Genomic DNA, 21404 nt, shown 5'->3' with positions numbered 1-21404 from the left:
GCCACTCACTGGCTCCGCCCATCTCTCCCCCCAGCTGAATTTATCAAACCTGTCACTGGACAGCTGTCAATGAATGTGCCCCACAGTTGGGTTTGGCACTTCGAGGCAGGATTGGGGCATCAGACACATGGAACTGGGCTGGCTCGGAAGGAAGGGTCAATATGTGACCATAGGCCAGTTCATTTGTAGACACTTCCTGTGCACCCAGTTCTGGAAGTAAAAAAGGAAAATTCTGAGATGGAACATAAAAGTTTCTATAATATAGATGAAGCAAATAGAAGATAAATAAAATAATTAGAAGTTAAGATAAGGATCTATACCACAAATCCCATGTAATCATGCCATTATTTAAATGCATTGATGAAGCTGCTCAGCAGTTTTGAGAGACAGAAATAAGCAGCAGAGGAAAACTGCCACTTGGAACATACTTGGAACTGTGTCTCGGTAAAATCGATCCATTAGCAGTGGGAAGATGGAACAAAGGAAAGATACCAGTGAGCAAGTGACCGCAACAGGACAGAGAAGAGATGAGTGCCTGGATTAGTCAGAGCCCTCGGGTGTGAGAAGAAGAAAAGGGAACAATATTTTTTAAAATGAACAAAGAAAACTAAATAAAATTTTAAACATATCTGACCAGATGTAGAGCATAAGAGATCACTTCTGAAAGCTCCCATCATTTTGCCTGGACAAGGGGAGAATTTATATGCAAACCCCTGGGACTAGAGCTTGGGGCAAGGGTGGAGGAGCAGATGGGCAGGGGTCATGATGCCTGTGTCTCTCAAAGTGTCACGAGCTGGTCTGATGAATCGCAAGGGGCTGCTGGATGCTTGGGAGCCAGGGGCGATTTCTCTCTTGCTCACTGGTTCTTCACTCTCCCTGACTCTCCTGTATGATCCTCAAACAACAATCCTCCCTTTGCTGTGAAACTGAGCTCTGGAAATGGGTACCGCAGCATCTGTCAGGAAGAATAGGTCTCATGGTAAGTTGGATAGGAAGGAAATGCTTAAATGAAAATAGAAAAACAAAAAAAAGTAATTAAAGAAAAAAAATATCTCAATGGCTTTTCTAGGGAGGCCAGTGTTTTGGTGCACTAGGTGTGAAGACAGTCTAACTTGGATTAGACCCCTAGTTCTGCCATCACTTGATATGCTACTTAACCCCTTTGAGATTCAGACTCCCCAAATGCTAAACCAGCATAATGATACATTTTATGTTTGGTATAAGAATAAAGGTGAGTGATCTATGTAAAAAGCCCAGCATAGCGCTTGCTATAAAGCAAATGGTCAACACTAGTTTTCTCTCTCTTTCCGCAACTGATTTTTGCCTTTAGGCCCTGAGGAAGAGAGGAAGGTCAGGGAGAAGCCGATGTGATATTCTTTTTCTTCCAGACATTCAGGAAGCAAAGAAAGATCTTAAACAAGACTGCCATGTCCTTAGCCTTTGAGGATGATTACTGCTTAGCACGACCTTTTCTGCAACAGCTAAGACCCTGTGGCTTTGGTTCACAGCTCTTCTAGTTCTGGGGTGTTTCTCATCTCACCTGTAGTTAGGTCAGCCAGTGAGGTAGGCTAGTCAGGAGAGTAATGTGTTTGTGTCTTCTCATATGATAACATTTTATACTAATGGTATAACTCAGATAAGGAAGCTGGCAATTTTAAGAGGGTGCCCAACTTCTGCTTCCTCTTCCTCTTGCCAGCTGTGAGACCCTGGCTGGGGCTCCGGATCTCTTGGACCAGTAAGTGTGCCATCTGTAATCTGTACTTATAACATCTCATTATGCTAAAGGTAGGGAGTTGACAAAATAACATATTTAATTTAAAAAAAAAGTGAAATCTATGGTCCCAAATTCACAAAACGTTTCTGTTCACAAGGCCAAGACTTCCTCCTCCCCAAACTGCTTCCCTCCTTGGCAACATGGTTGGTTGTAATCACTGTTGGCAAAGAAGAATGCAGGAAAATCTGAGCATTACTAGCTTTCTAAGAGCTACCCTTAGAGATAAGTCTCTTCTGGGTATCCCTTGATCTCACTTCAAAAAGAGGTCCATGCTCTCTCATGATGTCAAATGTACTTCAATTTTCCCGACTGGTGCCTGGATTAAGGAGGTGTCTTCATCCATTCAGACAAATGTTGGTGGATAGTCCAGATCAAAAGAACTGGACAAAAAGTTGCACGAGCAAAAATTTAACTCTATTTCTAAGCTTCAAGAGCTACCAAATAGCATAGTAGTACCTGTTCAAACCTTACCTCAACCACTAGTTTTAGTGTACATTTTTCCTCATTCTTGCAGCCCATTTCTCTCAAATCATTAGGAACAGGTAGATCAAACTGTTCAAGGCAGCAATTGAAAAGGAATAATACAAACAAGGCACCTAAGGTGAATGTAGGCCTTCCTTGTTTGCATATGATGGCATTTCAGCCTGAGAATTTGTTTGATAAACAAGCATTGGGGTTGACATTTAACAAGTTCTCCTGTTTCCACTCTAATTGCCAGTTTTGTACTTGGATACTTAAATTATTTACATATTCATGAGATTAGAAATCAGCTCTGACACTGGGAAATTTCAAGCACATGGAAATCCTGCCAAACTAGCATGTATATAATGCTCAACATATTTTGTATAAATAACTGAGTGCCTTTTTACTTAATGCAGTGCACTGGGAAAACATGATGGCATTAGGTAGATATCAGTATCCTAAGTGTTTGTGCTTGTGCAGAAATCATTTGAATATCCCCAGGGGGTTAAATTTCAAGGATCCATTAGTCTTTTATTTCAATTTGCCCTTTGACATTAAGGGACTGCTAGGTCCACTCAAAAATAGAGTTACTGTGAAGACAAATACTTTACTAGCTAATGGTTTATTGTTGTTATGATCAATAATATTTTCTGAACACTATGCATCAGTTCTTCCTTGCTCCATTCATTTTGGCTCCATGGTACTTTCTATTGATTAATCAGAAGGCATTCAACATTTACTAAAGTGCCTATAACTTCAGGTACTGAAAAGACCCTGGATGACTGCTAAGGCAGCCTTGTGCCTAAATCGGGCAATTCCATACCGATTGGCTGGCTACCTCTCAGGGTCTTTGAATAATACATTGGCTAGCATCTATGCAATGTTTGCTATGTGCCAGGCTCTGCGTTAAGTGCTTTATGTATGTTATCTCAGCATCTTCCAACAGTCCTGTGAGGCAGGTACTGTCATTCTTACTTCCACTTTATAGTTGGAGAAACTATAAAATTAAGTGACAAATGGCTGAAGGTCAAATGGCCAATGGTAGGGACTGACACATCAGAGCTGGTGCTCTTATACAGCTTGCTGTATTGTCTATTAGGGGCGAGAGCCTGTGTGACTGAATTTTGGAAAATACTGATATCTATTTCCTTATCAAGTAGTCCTTATTTCCCAGGAAATGCCCAGCACTCTAAGTGGCCATGATAAGCCACGCCCCTCACTTAGGGCCCAGTCAGGAAAAGGAAGGAAAAATAAAAAAAGGGGGGCGGGGGAGGGGAAGATCTATTTTTTTTTTTTTTAAAGAATGGGTATAAAACTGTTTAAATAAAACTGAAGACTGGCAATGAAAAGGAAAAAAACTAAAAGTTTTTATTTTTTTTTATTTTTATGCAGGTTACTAAAATTCTATTGCATGCTATCAAAACATTGGCAGTATAATTTTTCTTTTCTATCAATATATGGTTTTAACTCAGTCTGACTTCATTTATTTATACCGAGAATGCCTACTGTTAATATTTAGGGTTTTCATTATTTGTAGAAAGAATCTCCTTATCAAAACATGCTTTCCCCCTTTAAAACTTTGTTTTGGTTTTGCATATATCTTACCCATATTTACCAAAATACTGAAGGTTAGGCCAACATGCATGTCTCAGGATTTCTTATTTCTTCATAAACTGTGATTCTTTGGAATACAGAGGAGATCAGGCATTATGCAAGTATCCACGTGGTATTACTTGGATTGCAGCCTCATAGAGCTCCAGAATAAATGAGAATATAAACTTGTAAATTTCCCAGGACTGCCACAAAATGAAGGGTGGCCCACTAAACTGTCTCAAAAGTTTTATACTCTCTCCACAGAATTATTCACTCATTTGGATATATATATTTTTTTTAAATCACAAAATAATTTCATATCTCCTGAAATAAAGGAGACAGAGATACCCAGGAACAGGAGAAAAATAAAGATGATGGGAAAGACAGAAGGAAAAGGAAAAAAAAGTGATTTGGGGACTAATACAAGGCAGTAGATGAGGTTGATTTGCCCTGCATCATTTCTGTTTTAAATTCTATAAACACTTAAAAGTAAGAAAAAGTCACATTTCAAACAAAGCAGAATAATTTTTCTAAAAAAGACCCTGAAGGTCTGGTGACATTAGAACAGCTATCCTCCATGGCAGGAATAACAGTCTGGAGTTTACCAACACCTACCCTCCTCTCCCAGCTATATGAATACCTCCCACCTCTCTCCGCTTTCCCACAGCTAAGACCCAGCCGCTCTGCTCAGTTAGACTTCTTGCTTGTCTGTGCAGGAATTGAGGAGGTCATGGCCTGGATGGACTTACATGTCCACAGGGGTGGGGAGAAGAAGCACACTGCACAGGAACGCGGAGAAGTAGTTCATCCTGCGTGTGGGGACAGGGCAGCAAGACCTTCTGCAGAGCTGGCCCTGGAAGAGGCCTTGCCAGCCTGGACAAGCAGAGCAAGGGGACCACTCCCCGCAAGCCACCCACTCGCCCGAGTCCCGGGAGTGTGCATGTCAGCCATTGCAGACTCTCCCCGTCACGAATCGCTCCTCCAGTACGACCCCTGACAGAGAGGCCAGAGCCCAGTGCCCCATGATGGCAGGTGAAGCTGAGGAATAAGTAACTCCTTGGACTTTTCTCCTGTATTTTTTTTTTTTTCTTTTTGTCACATCTGCATTTTGTTTTCTCTCATTTCGAATGTTTCCCAACACATCATGTTTAGTGAGGTGTTTAAGACAGACTGAGAGATGCCGTTGGAAACAATGTTTTATAGCACAGTTTGTGTACTAGTTTATTGCCAAATTAAAATAAAGATGTGATCTGGCAGACTCGGCCTGCTGCTAAGTGGTTTTCTGTATCGAGGCAAGAAAGTGGGGGGAAACTAGCAATGAAGTGAAGCACTGAATCTGCTTTGTCCTACTTACTTGGTTTCCTAATGCACAGAAACCAAAAGAACGAGCAGAATGTTTGGTTTGCCCACTGCTTAAGTACACAAATTAAAAAAAAATACAGAAATAAATAAAGGAAAGTAAGATTTTGGTGCTCCCATATTAAATGCCATGAAATTCTTCATCGTGTCCACAGTGATTCACTATTTTGTTTTGTTTTTTCCTATAAGAAATATATGGGCTGTGACTTTACATGACCATTATCTCTCCTCCCATTTGATACAAAATTTCTACACTGTCTGTAATGTTTATTTTTCTGGAAATTCCAGGGTTTTCCGAAAGCACATCTTCACAAAGACCCTTCAGAAACAAAGGACACTAGCTCCCATTTCTACACTGTGTGATTCCCCCAACAGGGCTTCCTAAGCAGTCAGGCAACTTCTTTTAGAACTTCGAAAGGAGAAAAAGCTTCTAACGTTTCCCCTTCTGTCATTTTAGTGGTGCCTAGAGAGTCATGTGGCAATTCAAGAAAGGGTTTACCTCTTGGCAATCACTTCAACACTGAATACCTAAGAAAAAAGACTAAAATATCAAAATACCCTGATTTTATGAATTCTGAAAGCATCTGATCACACACATTTCTCCCTGATTAAAAGCCTTTTTTAAAAAATAAAAATAAAAAAACCTGGCTTCCTATGGAAGTAATGGCCAGTAAAACTCTATCTTGGGCCAGAAAGGATAGTCTGCTCAGCAAAAATCTTTGAGTCTCTTAAAATGCTCACATCAAAAAAGCCTCCACTGGGTATTCAGGCATTCAAGATGAAATGTGGTCACAGTAGAACACCACAGCCCATGTGGGCTCCATCCTAGAAGCCAGAGATCCAGACTCTGCCCTCAAGGCCTTACAAGTCTCATTCATCGAAGGAGAGAAAAGTAATGACAGAGAAATAAGGAGGAAATGAAGGTGGTTATGTATTCAAAAGAGCAAGAGTATGCCTGAAAAGGCAACAAACACGAGAGAAGAAAGGAGGATTCTGTTCACAGGTGAGTTCTAAAGGCATTGCCGTCTCAATAAGTTACTTTCTAAGAGACAGTGCATTTTGCCTGAAAATTGTGTTCACCATAGGATGATATAAAAACAGCATCCAGCAGAGCCAACATTAGCACTGAGGCTAAGCTCATAGCTGGGAGTTTTGCAGCAGCAGCAATAGCAGCTGTCACAGAAAAATCGATGAGCAATACTTACGTGAAAGAACGAATGCTCCTTTTTCCTGGGCAAATATAGTCGTTGGTCTGCCAACAACAGCATGGGGCTCTCCTTGGTGCTCACAGCTGCATCTCATTGGCGTTAAAGGCTCCATGATTCATGGGTGATTGCCAGCTATTATTTCCATATCATTGACCCACCTGAGTGGCCACGGACTCTCTCAACTTGACTTCTAGCCATCTCTGTCAGCTAATGGCTCATCTGATGGCTACAGCCCACTCCTTTCCCAGCTAATGCCCCACTCTTCATCCTGTGATTCAAAAGTCCTGAGATATAGAGTGCTTTTGCGACTCCTATTTGTACTAATAGATTATCCATACTTTTATCCAGGACGATTTCTCCTTCATTCTCTCCCGGAGAAACACAGATTAGCAGGAAGGCTGGTTTCTGCCCATCTACTAATCTCAAGATATCACCCTCAAGAATGAAAACTCTACAGAATTTCATGTTAAGGTTTTAATCCATTCACTGATCTTTGACATGTGATACCAGTGAGTAGGTTTTCTCTTTGAAAAAGTTCATTAACTTTTTAAATTTTTGGTTCATGAGCTACATACAGAACAAAAACTGTTAAGGCTTCTTCCAGCTCCAAAATGATAGTCTTCATTTGGTCCATGATGACAAAAGATACTTTTTGGTTCAGACCAGGATGGCCGTGATATCATCACCTCATCTTCTTGCTTTTGACCTCATATTACCACATTTCATCCTCATATTTCTACCAGATTAACTTTTATAACCTATAACTCTGAACACAGCATTCCACAGATGTGGAATTTTCAAATTAGGAAATTGCCTAATTAGAAAAAAAAAAAAAAAATTTTGCCTGACAACCAGTCAAAGCAGTTAAAAACAATCAAGATTATGTTCCAAAAGTATATAATTAGCTTTACCAAATTTCAGTTTCAGTCACATAGACAAATTTACAATCTTGTAAACATAGTTTTTTTTTTAACTCTGTGTTATTGTTTATGACATTCCTCTCCTGTAAATGTGCCTTCCTAAAAGAAACATGACATGTTAATTAAGGTCCAGGTAAAATCATTTCATGAGATCTTCATCTCCTGAACTTTGGGCTGCCAATTTCAAATAATCGATCCAGCTATATTGTTTTGGTATCTGTTATATGCGAATGAGGCTACTGTTTTTTTTTTTTTTGGCCTCTTAGATTATTGGCGAATTCACGTGTATTTAATCTTCTCTCTTCAGATGGATTGAATGCTCCTTGCTATAGTGATATTATACCAACAAGACACCATGCAAAGTACCTGAAATGGATGTGGAGTTTAATATTTGTGTTTGTTCAATCTTTTTGGAAGTGCTCCTGCAATTATAATTATACATCCCAACACATTTTACAGCAAAGGAAGTCAACACTAAGCACTGCTCACTGTAAGTGGCCCAGAAGTCCTAACTCTTCTAGCATTATCCACATTACTGCAGTCATCACGGGAGGTACTATTTAAAGTGCTGGAACATGAAGGGTTATACTTTGGGGCATCTCCTCCAGCACAATTGCAAAGATGCATAGTTTTCACTTAGCCAGGTAAATCTGGCCCTCACTGTGCCTCTAGCATCATGGGGAAAATTAACCAACTGTCAAATAAAATACAATAACTCAGTGGATTAAATGACTAATATTCTGTGTCCTGAGCTTCTCAGCCTTGCCTCTAGCAACTGCACCATCCTGGACCAGATGCACTGTGGCTCGACTCCAGGAATGAAATTGTATATTCTGCTGAAAGGGTAGCCAGGCTGCTCAAGAGGAAAAAAAAAAAAAAACTAATTGTAAATCTTTTCTATTTTTAGGCTTAATGTGCATTTTATTTGGCAGGAAGGGCAGAACGAATAAAATTCCCAACCTAAGAATTTTAATTTGCTTCCTACAAAATGCTTGCATCGGTAGAGACCTTGGAAAGTTTCTTATATCATTCCACTCACTGCAGGAAGGACCCCACACATCTCCACCAACCCAAACAGATAAAACCCTACAATATCCTCCTCAGTCGTGTGAAGTCCAGTGTTTCTTTAAATATGCATAATTTCTAACATGTAAGTCCTCTAAGGAGAATTCCAAGAATGACTTCACTGAATCATGCATTTCACAAAGAACATTCCAATATATCACTACTATCCTTTTGGCTTTTATGGCTAGAGTTGCTCTCTCATGTGCCAGTGTATATGATGTTTCTTTTACTTTTGATTTAATTGTATTTTTTTTTTTTGTTCATAGCCTTATATTCTACCTAGGAATGTAAGTTCTTTAAAAGCAGGGGTTATATGTATTTTATAGTCTATCTACAGTATAGAGGACATGTTATATTTTATAGTATGTATCACATAAAATATATACACACCTATCACACGCACAGACACAGACATGGAATAGCATAACCTCATTTGATACTTTCTTAACAAATTGGAATTCTTCTTTAATGCAACTGGCAAGAGAAGAAAAGTTCTGAGATAACCTGGTTCTGAATAATGACACCTGTGCCCACTATTATTGTTCCTCTGGTCATTTCTCTCACTGTTTTAGCAAATTCCTAGTTAGCGTCCTGAACCTTTAGGGGGTCATTCTTCCCCTTAAGGATTTGAGAAAAGCTTTCCTGATTCTTCATCCACAAGAATGATCACCTCTCCACATACCCAAAACACTGTCATGGATTCCATGGGGGTCAGGGGTTCTCCACGGTGCATTTCTTAGTGTCTAGCTTTTCCTGTGCACACTGTCACAGGCGTTTACACAGCTCAAGCAAACAACCTGAGAGCCTCCTTGCTGCCCATCGCCCCACTGGCACACAGTTCAGGCTACTGCACAGACCAAAAATGATCATGGGGAAGAAATGCGGGGATGATTAACCAGCGGACTTCTACTTGGGGATCCGTGAGCTGTTGTCTCAAACGAGGCACTCATGCTTACCTTTTGGTCTTGGCTGTATGCCAGAATCCAGTCTTCTTGCTTAGGATGAAAAAGCAAACTCTGGATGTAGAAGTTCAGCCGGTACTTTTGATAGGTGGCTCCTTCATCTGAGCTGATCAATAAACTGCTCTCAATCTCTGGATCCGTGAGTAACAGAATCTGCAGCAAAAAATTGTTGGGGAAAGAACATAATGGACAGTCAAGTTTACAAATTCCCAAAACTTAAAAATGAGCTAAAATTTTGACAAGGGAGACAAAAGGGGCAGGCAAAGAACACTTGGCCAAGCAGTGACCTTGACTCTGTCAAGGTTGTTCTCATTATCTTGGACCAATCGTGTGAAATGATTTTTACTAGAAATGAAAGAGGCAGGACAAGTTGGAAGGAAGGGGGAGACAACAGTGGATTGTATTTTCTTCTTCTCTACAGGGTTCCTTGTTAAATTTTTTTCCCAAGGTTATTTCCTTAATCGAAAATATTTTCCACTGTTCTTCTAACCTCAATCCTCCTTCCCATTGTTGTATCTACTTTTCATCTGTAGGGGATAAAAGAGCAAGACTTGTCACAGTGTGTTGTGGGAAAGGTGGATGTAGCTGCTGGTTTTTCTCCTTTATTGCAGGCTTCTTGTTCACATCAACAATGTCTCATGTACGAAGGCCATTTTATCACCTTCTAACCTGTTATATGATTTACTTGTTTATTTTGTTTATTGTCTATATACCCTCTACTAGAACAGAAATGCCATGAGAACAGGGATATTCGATATTTCTTTTATTATCTTCCCCACAGATATATTCCTAGAAGCTAGAGTAAGGCCCAGCATATATTATATTTTCAATAAGAATTTGTAGAGTGAATGAATGAATGGAAAGCATTTTCATAGTCTTCATGTGAAACCGAAAGATGCCCAGAAGAGTTTGAACAAATCTAAATGGCAGGTCCACGGAAAGAGTAGCAAGATGTCCTTCTCAATCTTTAGCCTATTGACCAGTGAATATGCTCTATGCTTCGTTCTTCCGTTAGCATGGTTAAGTTTTCCCAGAGTGGTGTGAATGATCCACAACAGGAACAAGATGGACAAGCTGCCCTGCAAACTGATTTTTATTCTCTCATTTTATGCCTCTAGGAATGTGTGATAAAATGCCTCATCCACGAATCTCTGCAAGGCTCCTTACACTCACTCAAAAGTGCACACCTAATGCTTCCAGACAGGTGGCCTTAATGCTGCCCACTGACATCGTTCCCACCAACTTATTAATTGGCACTCTCTGATTTTGGTTCGGAGAAGCATGAAAGATATGCTTAATGTGTGGCTGTATGAAGAGAAATCACTGCAGCCCGGGATTTAAAGATTATCAGTCGAGGATGTGGCGGTTCCAGGGGGAAGAAACGGGGGAGAGAGAAGGAGAGAGAAGATAGAACCATGCCATAGAAAAGTAGAGTGCCAGGCAAGCACACAGAGCTTTCTCAAGCATTTGGACGCAATCATATTAAAACCTCTGGATTGTTAGTGTCATCTTTGAAAGTGGTGCCCCGTGACTATAAATAGCACATGAGGACCATATACCAGACATACTAGGCCCAAACTGCATTTATGCTACCCAGGACAAATGTAAGGTTCCTTATTGTTCTTTCAAACTTCCCTCTTGAAGAGGACAAAAGATATGATGTGCAGCGAGCGAGTGCTGTGGCTGTCAGTGTCACTCTGGATAAGATGGGAAGCACGCACAAAATTGGAAGCTAATTGCCTCTCCTTCCATGTTCCACTGAAACCACTGTCCCCAACCATACATTCTGACAAAGTTATAGTTTTCTCTGTCTCCCATTCACCAAGCACATAGCATTCCTTCATTGGATGGATGACAGGGAGCCATCGGGTAAATACAAACTCACACGGCTTCATTAAAATCTATTGTATGCATTAAACAAGAACGTTCAGATGGCACCTAAATTCACAAGAATATTTCCAGGTGATTTCATATTTACTGGCACATAAAAGCTGTGGTTTTCCAAATAACACATAAGTCACCAAATGATCAGATTGCTTTGTGTATCTGATTATAATTAACAATAATATGTAACAACCTTTTTTGCACTACTCCCAAAAGTAATTTCCATAATATGAAGAGGCTCAATTTTAAAGAGCATCTATTGTCTCAGGCAAGGTGATTATTTCTACCTCTGATATTTTATTTCCCTGTTAATCAGAATATATTTTCCTCTCTTGCCATGAGTACAGAGCTCACCACCTGCTTCTCCTGGCAGACCACCTCAACAAAACAAAAACACTAGGCCTACAGAATATCCTGGAATCAAGTTGATTTTAATCATCATTTATTTAAAATATTTTTGATACTCATTTATGCTCTAAGTCATCAGACTTTCTAAGATGATTATACATCCAGGTAATATTGGATAAGGGAGCGGGGAGTTAGAATAATGCAAATATTTTCAAACCTATGGCTACTTAATATTGAATAAGTGAAGTGCGTGGCTTCCTTGGCTTTATTTCTGAGTACAGAAAATATGTAGACCAAAATCTCATCTTCTCTAAACAATCCTTACCTGAAACCGTCTGTCTGGGAATTTGATATTTTAGAAATGATGGAAGATGTTAGCGAATTCACTCTGTAAGATTTATAAGTGTTTCCGTATTATACAAAACTTCCAGTGGTTCTTCTCTCAAACCTCTGCTCAAATCCACTTAAAACAAATAGGTCAATTAGGATCCATTTTTGTTTAGCCATTTTTTTATTGCACAAACAACTTTGTAAGACCACCAGTAGAATCCAAAATAAAAGAAAAAATTGCTCATGACGCTGTCCCTTCAACAAATTAAACGATGTGCTCCCTTCTACTTCTTTTATCCATATCTATATGTCATATCATCGGTTGAGTTTTTATTCTGATTTTTTTAATTTAATATTTTGGCCTATAGTCATTTCCATCTGAACGATAAATGCACAAATGCATGCACAGACATACATTAATATACACCATTGTGTACACTATATTAATCACAACCTTCAACATAAGCAGGTTAATATTGATGCATTTAATACATTGTTGTTAACTGAATAAGTGAAAAATCTTATTTCAGTCTTCAAATTTAAATCCATTAGTAATTTTATTTCTAGTTAGTTGAAGTTTGTTCTGTCACTTTGTAGGGTTACTAAAAGTAAATATGTTAACAAGTAAATAAAAATTTAAGCAAGATATAAATAGAAAATGTTTAACCAATTTGAGAAAAAGAAATAATGTAGATAATACATGCGACACAATCCTTAGACATGATGTTGTTTACAAATAAATAAGTCATACATTCTCAAGAAAGTGTTTGATTGGGACATAGCAAAATGATAACTTCGAGTTAGTGAATACTCCTCAAAAATTAATAGCATTCCTTAAACATGTCCAATGATCACTGTTTTTTCTTGTTTACACTGGCTTTCTACCCACTTATAGCTTTTCATGTGACTTTGAATAAATGGTGGTTTGCTGTGTTTAATCATATGCATTCTGGAATTTGACCCAAATGACAGAATTTTAGGAGGACTTTGTAAAAGGCATGAATCTACACTTTGCACAATTCCTGGAGTGAGCTCTCTAAAAATATGGGTCATTGTTTGCTTGGTATAAAGCTTGATCTATAGCAGGTCTATACATCTTTGTAAATGAACAAATGAATGAGTGAATAGGTGAGTCCTCTTCATCCCTGCCTTCTGCTAAAGGCAGCCCATGGACTCTTGTGACACTGAGAGTCTAAGTTCTCTCAGATAAATCCCTGCTGTTCTAGCTGGCAGCAAGGAGGGGAGAGACAAGGGGAAGAGTCTGTCTTTAACAGGAAAGTAATTATTATCTGTTCAGATCAGCCCATGAGTGATTAGAAGCAGTTTACTGATGCCTTGCAGGGTATGCAGACTGCACTGACTGCGTCTGCAGATGAATTGTTTTCCATAGAAAGTCAATAATGGCGACACAGGCTTTCACCATCTACCTCTAAGCAACCATTCATCATCCACTTTGGGTGAAGGAAGAAACTTTGTTTGCTTTTCCTAGAGGTGACAAATGAACATGAAATACAATTTATAGATTTCAAATATGTCACTTCTCACTTTTTGTGGTATTTGTCCTTCTGACAGCTTTGTGTCATCAAAAATTAAATGCATTTTCATTCTCCTTGACTTGCTCCAGATTCAACATATGGCTACATGATGTAATTCTACAAGAGGTTGGTTGGCAGCTTTCTGATCCGTCTAGGCTGTCTACCAAGGACATTCCTCCTAAAGAAATATTCCTACTGTTTAGGTTTCCAGATTCTTTTCCTAGGTGTGTTATGTTTGGAATTCTATCATTTACCTGTTTAGATAGGGTGGAGTTAATAAGAGGCAGCTTCATTATTTATAGGCATATGTTTTTCTCCACCACATCTTTGGTCATAAACCAAAGAATATTTATTTTACACATTGTTCATTACTTGTTTGCTAATTTGTCTACTCCTTGTCCTTTGTGGACTGGAATCAGTAGAGGTAATGTATTGGAAATATCTCTTTTGCTTTGCTGAAGGCTTACCTCAAATCCAGATGCCCATATCACAGGTGCATAATAAATACTTTTCATAATAATAATGACAATGACAAAGAAAAATAGCAATAGCCATAATTGGGCACTCCAGTTATCTACCCACTTTATTCAAACAAAAATCTATCCATAAACAGTATAAGAGGCTATTTTCATGGCTCTGGCTTCAATATTAAAAACAAATTAAGCAAATGTAATCAGAGCAAGTGAGTAATTTGTTCACTACGGTGGGTGAAAAAGCTGCCTATTCCCAATGTGAGCTAAACATTTATCTGTCCCAGATGAAATGAGGGTGAGAGCAATGAATGCATATCAATTGGTGACTGTTTGGAGGACAGCACTAGAGAAAGTTACATAGGATCCCAGAATGGCCCAGGGAAAGGAAATCACTGAAGTACAAAGAACAGTGAGAAAAGAAGAGGAAAAGTGATTAAAAAGAAAAAAGGTTCAAATGAGTATACACTGGTAGAAAAAAAATCTATAGAAAGATGGACTCGGTGTGCAATCAGTCAGTCTAAACCCACTCCCAACCTCCCAAACTCAGTGAAGCTCACCTAATGCACCGTCCATGGTCATTAATACAAAGTAGGGTCATTCAATACTAAGAGACCAAGAAAATGTTGGGGCAATAGACCATCTGCTTGTGACGGTTGATTCAGTGAAATAGCAGGGAAATGCTCGCACTGTATGTTAATATTTTACTCTGCAAGTTTACATTTAAGCCTTTTCTTTTCTTTTCTTTTTTTTAATGAGGCCCGAAGACTTTGATTTTTTAGGAGAAAAAAAATTTCCAAGAAGTGCACACTATTTTATTGTTTCACGTGTCTCTTACTATTCTTGTCAGATCTTACCTAATAATTATTATGCAACACTCATGAAAATTCACTCAACACTCCTTTTGCCCTATATAGAGTACACAGGAGAAGCAGGGTTTACCAGGAATAACAATACATGGGTTACACTCCTTGGAAGACAATTCAAGAAAGAAAGCTTATAGAAAATTTCTTCTTATTTCTCTTGGGATTACTGAACATAACCCTCTCCCAAATTAACTTAGAAAATTTTAAACTAAAAAACACCATTTCGCTGTGAGATTCTACTTCTATTACTGTGCATGGCACTGGCCTGCCACAAGGAGACATATGCCCATGTGTGTGGGTGGGTTGATCTGCAGGGCTGACTGGAAAGCTTGGGAACCACAGACATTTTTCCACAAGAGCCCTGACCAAATTATAAACCTGATTCTTGTCAGTGCTACAGTGGACATATGAAATGTCTCAGAAAAAAAAAAAAAAGAATGTGTTTAGTAAAGGTCATTCATACCATAACAAGAAGAAGGAAAAACAAACCATAAATATATACTATAATCATAGGAAATAGCATGGGGCTTGACTTCAAAGATGGATTTGAGTGTCAGCTCCGCCATATATCGGTTATGCCACTTTGAAGAGCTCATAGCTCACTTCATCTTCATGAGCCTCAGTTTTCTCCTTGAGGGTAGTGATATTATTTAAAAGTTTTTATTTATTTAGCATCTGTTGTTTACCAGGTACTCTACTAAACCTTTAAAATGTATTACCTCATTAAATTGTTTTTAAAAATACTTCAGGTAGATATTATTATGTCCATTTGACAGTTGAGGAAATGAGGCTTAGAGAAATGAGATAATTTGCTCAAGACCCGACAGCTAATCAGTGGTAAAGCTATCGATGGCACACACTGCATAAGTCAATGTGAAGATCAGATCGTCTGTGTGAAAATAATGCTGAATTTTATGGAAATGTTACTACCATTACTTCACAAAGTATGGTACATTTAGTACTATATGTTTGCATTTAGCACTATATAGCTAAAATGTGATAGTTGAGTTCTTAGGGAGGGAGGGAAGGATGGAGAGAGAAAGAGAGGGAGGGAGAAAGAGGGATACGGAGAGAGAGAGAAACTTTGAATTACAAAAATCTTATAAAAATATTGACTAGACAGTAAGGGGGAAGCAATAAAGAACTAGAAGCTAGATAATGGAGACTCTCGATAACAAGATAATTGGTAAAATATTCTTGAATACATTTTTTTTGTTTTTTTTCAATATAAATCTATAGACTCAAAATACTCAGTTATGATTCAATCTCAGATTTTTCACAATGACCCAGGCCTCTTTTTTCTTATTCTTCTGGCGTCACTCCTCCAGAAGAATGGTTTTTATGCTTTATCATAAGTATGGGTGAGAAAAGAATGAAAGAATTGGGGGAAAAAAAACCTCTCACCTAATGACTGTATAGGTGGGGAAACAAACATTTCTCCATAAGCGAGTTCTCAAGGAATTTTATGCAAAAACTAGTAAGAACATTACAATGTAACTGTTTTCCTAATAAACAGATTCTGTGTCTAATTAGCATCTAAAATATTAACTCATTTAGCTGGAGAAATAATTATTATATTAAGGGGATAGTAAGAAATATGGAATATTCATTAATGCTTAGCATTGTGTCATCTGGTTTTTAAAAAATGACATTTTAGAGGAAAAGAATAATGTGCAACTTTGAGAAACATTTTTATTACAGCAGTTACTATGGAGACTGATCAAATACCTTGAGAATATCTGAGCCACCTTAAAAATCCCAGTATTATCCCACAGTCTCCACTCAAATTCAACCAGAACACACCTTCATGGTCATTATAAGTCCCAAAGTAACTTCTCTCTTAAATCCCCAAAGCTCTATAAATGCCAAAAGGTTACATCATTTTAAAATGTTAGTTGTTATCAGAAGTAGCCGAGATATTAGGAAAAACAGACATTCATCTTCTTTGCTCATGGGAAACTTTACAAGAAATGATGTTCATTTAATGATAAGAAATCTCTTTATTCCGCTAGAAATGATAAAGGAGAGGAGGTGGGGATAAAGAGAGAACAAGAAAGAGAAGCTATCAGTATATTTTAACATCAATTTAGGTGAAGGACACATCGTTTTTGGTAAAATCTCTAAGTTGCATATTTGTTTTTAGATTGAATAAACATCAAGTCAAAAGTCAAGAGAATAAAAAAAAGAGCCCATAGAAATGAATTCATTCTAAAAAACAAGTGAACAGAACGGACTCACATTCTTCATCCCTTGCTCTACTTGTATCATCATCCTGACAAGTATGTTTTAGTTTTCACTTATATGAATGTGTCATGGTAAAGGGGCCAACACACTAGGGAAGGTCCGGGAAGATTAATGAAGTCTCAGCTGCAGGAGACTTTGCTAAAGTATTTGGCGATTAAAGCTTTCCTGAGAAGCCTGGGGGGACCACCTGGGTTTTCTCTCAAATGGGATCTGCAGATTGGCAAAGTGAGGTTCACCCCCGCAGCTCCACCACAGAACTCAGGAAGATGGGGCTGGAGTGGACTACCAGGAGGAAGTGCCTCCTTTTAACAAGGAGATCTATTTCATATAAAATCTTTCCTTCATTCTTCAGGTATTCAATGATAGACATGGATCACTTCAGGTTGTTTATGAGAGACAGGAAAGGGTAAATATGCTTGTTCGACATGGCCCCGAGTATAATTACATTAGCTGCTGTATTCCCTTTCTCCTTTATTCTTTCCCTTCAGTCAAAGCAGGCAATATAGTAGTGCAGCATTTTAAAAAGATTATTTTTTTTCATGGTTTTATTTTCTAGGCAGTTCTATATCTTGTGCTAATTCTATTTCAAAATGCATATCTCAGAAGCAGCCAAATTGGTACACTATATGAAAGAGAAAAGGACCTCTGTTCCATTTATTTGCTGTTTTGTAACAAACTACCTGAGAACAGTGGCTTCAGACAACCATTATTTTGCTCATGGTTTTGTTGGTCAGAAATTTTGGAAGAGTTCAGCTGGGTAGTTAATTTCAAATCCACATGACATCAACTGTGGTAGCTGGAACTGGAGGTTCTACCTCTAAGATGGCTTTTTTATTCATGTATTTGACCTTAGCCTCTCTCTTTCTCTCTACATGAATCCCTCCCTGTAGGCCCCTTCCATGTGGCTTGAACTTCACATAGCATTGCAGTTTCATGGTAGTAGGATTTCTTAATTGGTAGCTGGCTTGTTCCAGTGTGAGTGTCCTAAGAGTAAGCATTTCGAGGGACTCAAGTGTATTCAAAAGTCCCAGGATGTCCAATTTGCTGCATTCTATTGGTCAAATGAATCACCAATTCTGGGCTAGATTAAAAGGGAAGATAAAAATAGATTCTACCTCTCAAGGAGCGGGAAGAAGGGGACAGACACACACACACACACACACACAGAAGGATGGCAAGAATTTGTGGCAGCCTATATTATCACAACAATTTTCTGTATAATTTGTCACATTATTAAAAGAAGGGGAATATGATAAAAAGTTATTATTTTATATTCAGTGTAAATAACAAGGCCTTCTTGTAATCATAACATCTGAAATATAGATAACTTGAGATTGTCAGATTTTTCATTGGGTTTCGGCTATGAGATAGCTTTGTTACTTAAAACTTTTGAAATCTGTAAATTTCTAATCTGGTGTCAATTCAAAGTAAATATTTATTGAAGATCAAATGAATTTTATCGTTAGTCTCAGGGACATCAAGATTCCCAAGATCAATAAAGTCTAGTCTGAGGATTTTCAGGATGCATAAATTACCTAGATTAAATTATAGAAAAACAGATCTATTAAATGTCCATTAAAGTATACATAACTAATTCTTTAGTAAGAGAGCCTATATCTAGGTATTATAATTATAATCCTATCATTTAATTTAGGATCTGATACCCTTAAAAATGGGTTTCTTAAGTGCAAAATAGTCCTTGTCCTTTTATGTTCATAGCAAAAGTGCCAATATCAATTGCAACATAACCTAACGATTCAAAACAGAATACTTATTGTTATACTGGGTCTTAAAATAAATCGACTGACCTTTAAGTAGCCTTGGACCAACAAAAACACCAAAAGGTCATTTAGGTCTGAGGTGAATGGCTGAATGGTAAATGTGTCCCAGAAACATATAACAAGTTCAATTTCTATCATGTGCAGGCCCATGTAAAACCATCCAAAATATTTATTTTATTTATTTATTTTTTTACTTTATATTCATCCTGCTACATAGCTCAACTCCAACTACTACTATGTCAACCCTATAAAACACTCATCTGCTCCAAGATACTACCAACAGGGAATCCACACTTTAAGACAATAACCACAAAATCAGCTCTCTTGACTTCACTGGTATTTCTCGGCACCCTTATTCAAAATGAACAAAGGGATTCCAAACAAAAGGGTTCAAAAAGAACAAAATTTTGCCTTCACAAAACTTCTACAAACAACGTGATCTTTTATGTATTTGAGCTAATATCTTTTATGTATCTAGTTACAATAGCTCAGAAGTCAGCATCCTTAACAATCAGAATAATTCCTAATCAAAGTGCTATCATGCAATCTAATTATAAAAGTATCATTCTATTTTGTACAAAAGCATTTTCAGACCTAGATTCATATTCATGGTGGATTGAATATACCCATAAAGATACTCGCACTTACAAATTCAGCTGATCTTGATTCAGGAGCTGCTTTGACTATATGAGAGATTATTTTGCTCAGTTCACAGACAGTTTGGCTTTCTTTGAATGGGTCACAAATGGGGTAATAGTCCTGGTTTAATCCTACTGCACCATCATATGTTTTGGATAGTCCTGGTTTTATCCTACTCCATCATCATAAATATTACTACTTACACACATACGTATGGCTTGAATGATAAATCGTATGGTCATCCTTGTGAAAGGAAGATTTCTGTATCCGGTGCCCTTAGAGAAGATCTCCCCAAAGTGAATTTTCCAGATAACTGAACTAATTTTTTTTTAAATAGTGAGCATATTTAATGACAGAAAAAAAATCCTCAAGCTCATGGACAGATTGACACCTTCCTTTAAAGAATATATCAGCTATCATTTACATTTCCCTGAAATTAAGTGTCATGAAAACATATCTCAATTAATTCATTTTACTACAATATTGCAATACTTTCTGAAATTACTAAAGTGTGCTGAGCTCCCTCCTAAACATGAAATCGTTTTTTAAGTTCAAATCCTTCTCCTTATCCTATGTCACTCCACCTCCCTGACTCCCATACCTTTCCATTGTCAGACAGTTCAGTCATATTTAGTCATTTGAATATCCTCAGTTGGTAGATTATTAGTTCATACTTTTTCTCCATTTTAAATCTGGACAATTTCTCTTTTTCTTATTGATTTGTATAAATTGCCATCCCTACATCATAGTCTATTTATAACAGTCTGTTTATGTACATTTTCTAACTTCATTTAAATTTCTAAGAAAAAAAACAATAAAGTATCATTCTGCACATATACAGATATACACATAGGTGACCCCAGGTGAGTATCTCAAGTTTAAAAACAAGATATTAGAAACTCCAAACATTCCAACAGTTTAATATTTGTGTTCTCTGAATAAAGGCTCTACAGAAAAAACAAACAAACAAACAAATGAATAAACAAACATTCTTTTTCCATTTTTGACTGACATCAATTCATTGGCAAATCTTTCTTGTCACACATTTGTCATAAATTGTAAAAAAATAGTCCACTGCACAAAGAATCTCAAGCTCGTTTAATTACTATTTAAGATTTTATACATACATGACGTTGACATTTAAGAAGTACACGGTGCTTTACAAATGTTCATTAAGATATTCCAACTGGAAATTGAAGCAAACCTCAGGAAAGTGAAATTAAACAGAGAGGGGCATATGATTTCTCCAAGATAATTCTAGAACATTTTTGGCTTTTCTATGGTTTACACTGAAGAACTTGGATCCCAGATCTGCATTCTAAACTTCTGACCACGTAATAAGCAGGTCTTCTAACCAGTGAGCATGCGCTTGGAGAGGTTACTAACTAACACGTTTAAATTTATCTAAAACACAAGAGAAAATGTAAATGAAACAGAATTTTCCCTCTTTGATACAATTTACATGCAATTCATAAATGAAACCCTAAATGCAATCATAATTGGTCTTATCTATAGGTTATTTCAATAAAATTATAGACGTACTCTCAAAAATTAAAATTCTCAAACACCCATTTTAGTCATTTCAAAAACAAATAGGAAAACAAGGGTACTGAAATCAAAGGGTTTTTTTTTTGAGCAATTTTTCACTCTTTGTGGCTGGCCAGTTGTTCATCATTCAATCATTCATGTCCTCTTTTTTTTTTTTCTTTCTCTAATTTATTTAAGTAGTTCTAGGCACCAAGTGATAACTACTGTGCTTAAGACTGGACATTAAATGATGACTGATACACTGAACGCCTTACTAGATTGAATTCTTCTACAATTGGCTCTAACACAGAAACAAGAGACAAAATTTCAGTGGAAAAAGTGTGGTTGTATAGGTACTGCACATACAAAGCATTGTGAGAATAACATTCCTACTATTGAAATGAGGGAAGGAGCCATAAAATATCTGACAGTAAAAT

General features: G+C 37.6%; 1 protein-coding gene across 6 annotated transcripts in view; it reads right to left on the bottom strand.

Annotated features, from left to right (window-relative positions):
* The window catches only part of SORCS1 (sortilin related VPS10 domain containing receptor 1), a 461149-nt gene that overhangs the window by 157966 nt on the left and 281779 nt on the right, over positions 1-21404 (bottom strand). For all 6 annotated transcript variants that reach the window (XM_006920877.1, XM_006920876.1, XM_006920874.1 and 3 more), the window contains exon 4: positions 9338-9496. In XM_006920877.1, coding sequence (XP_006920939.1) covers positions 9338-9496 — 159 coding nt within the window. The remainder of the gene's footprint in view (positions 1-9337; positions 9497-21404) is intronic.

Source organism: Pteropus alecto, unplaced genomic scaffold, assembly GCF_000325575.1.
Source record: "Pteropus alecto unplaced genomic scaffold, ASM32557v1 scaffold177, whole genome shotgun sequence".
Classification (NCBI taxonomy): Eukaryota; Metazoa; Chordata; class Mammalia; order Chiroptera; family Pteropodidae; genus Pteropus; species Pteropus alecto.
Note: the sequence above shows the minus strand (reverse complement) of the source record. Positions and strands in the feature narration are given on the sequence as shown.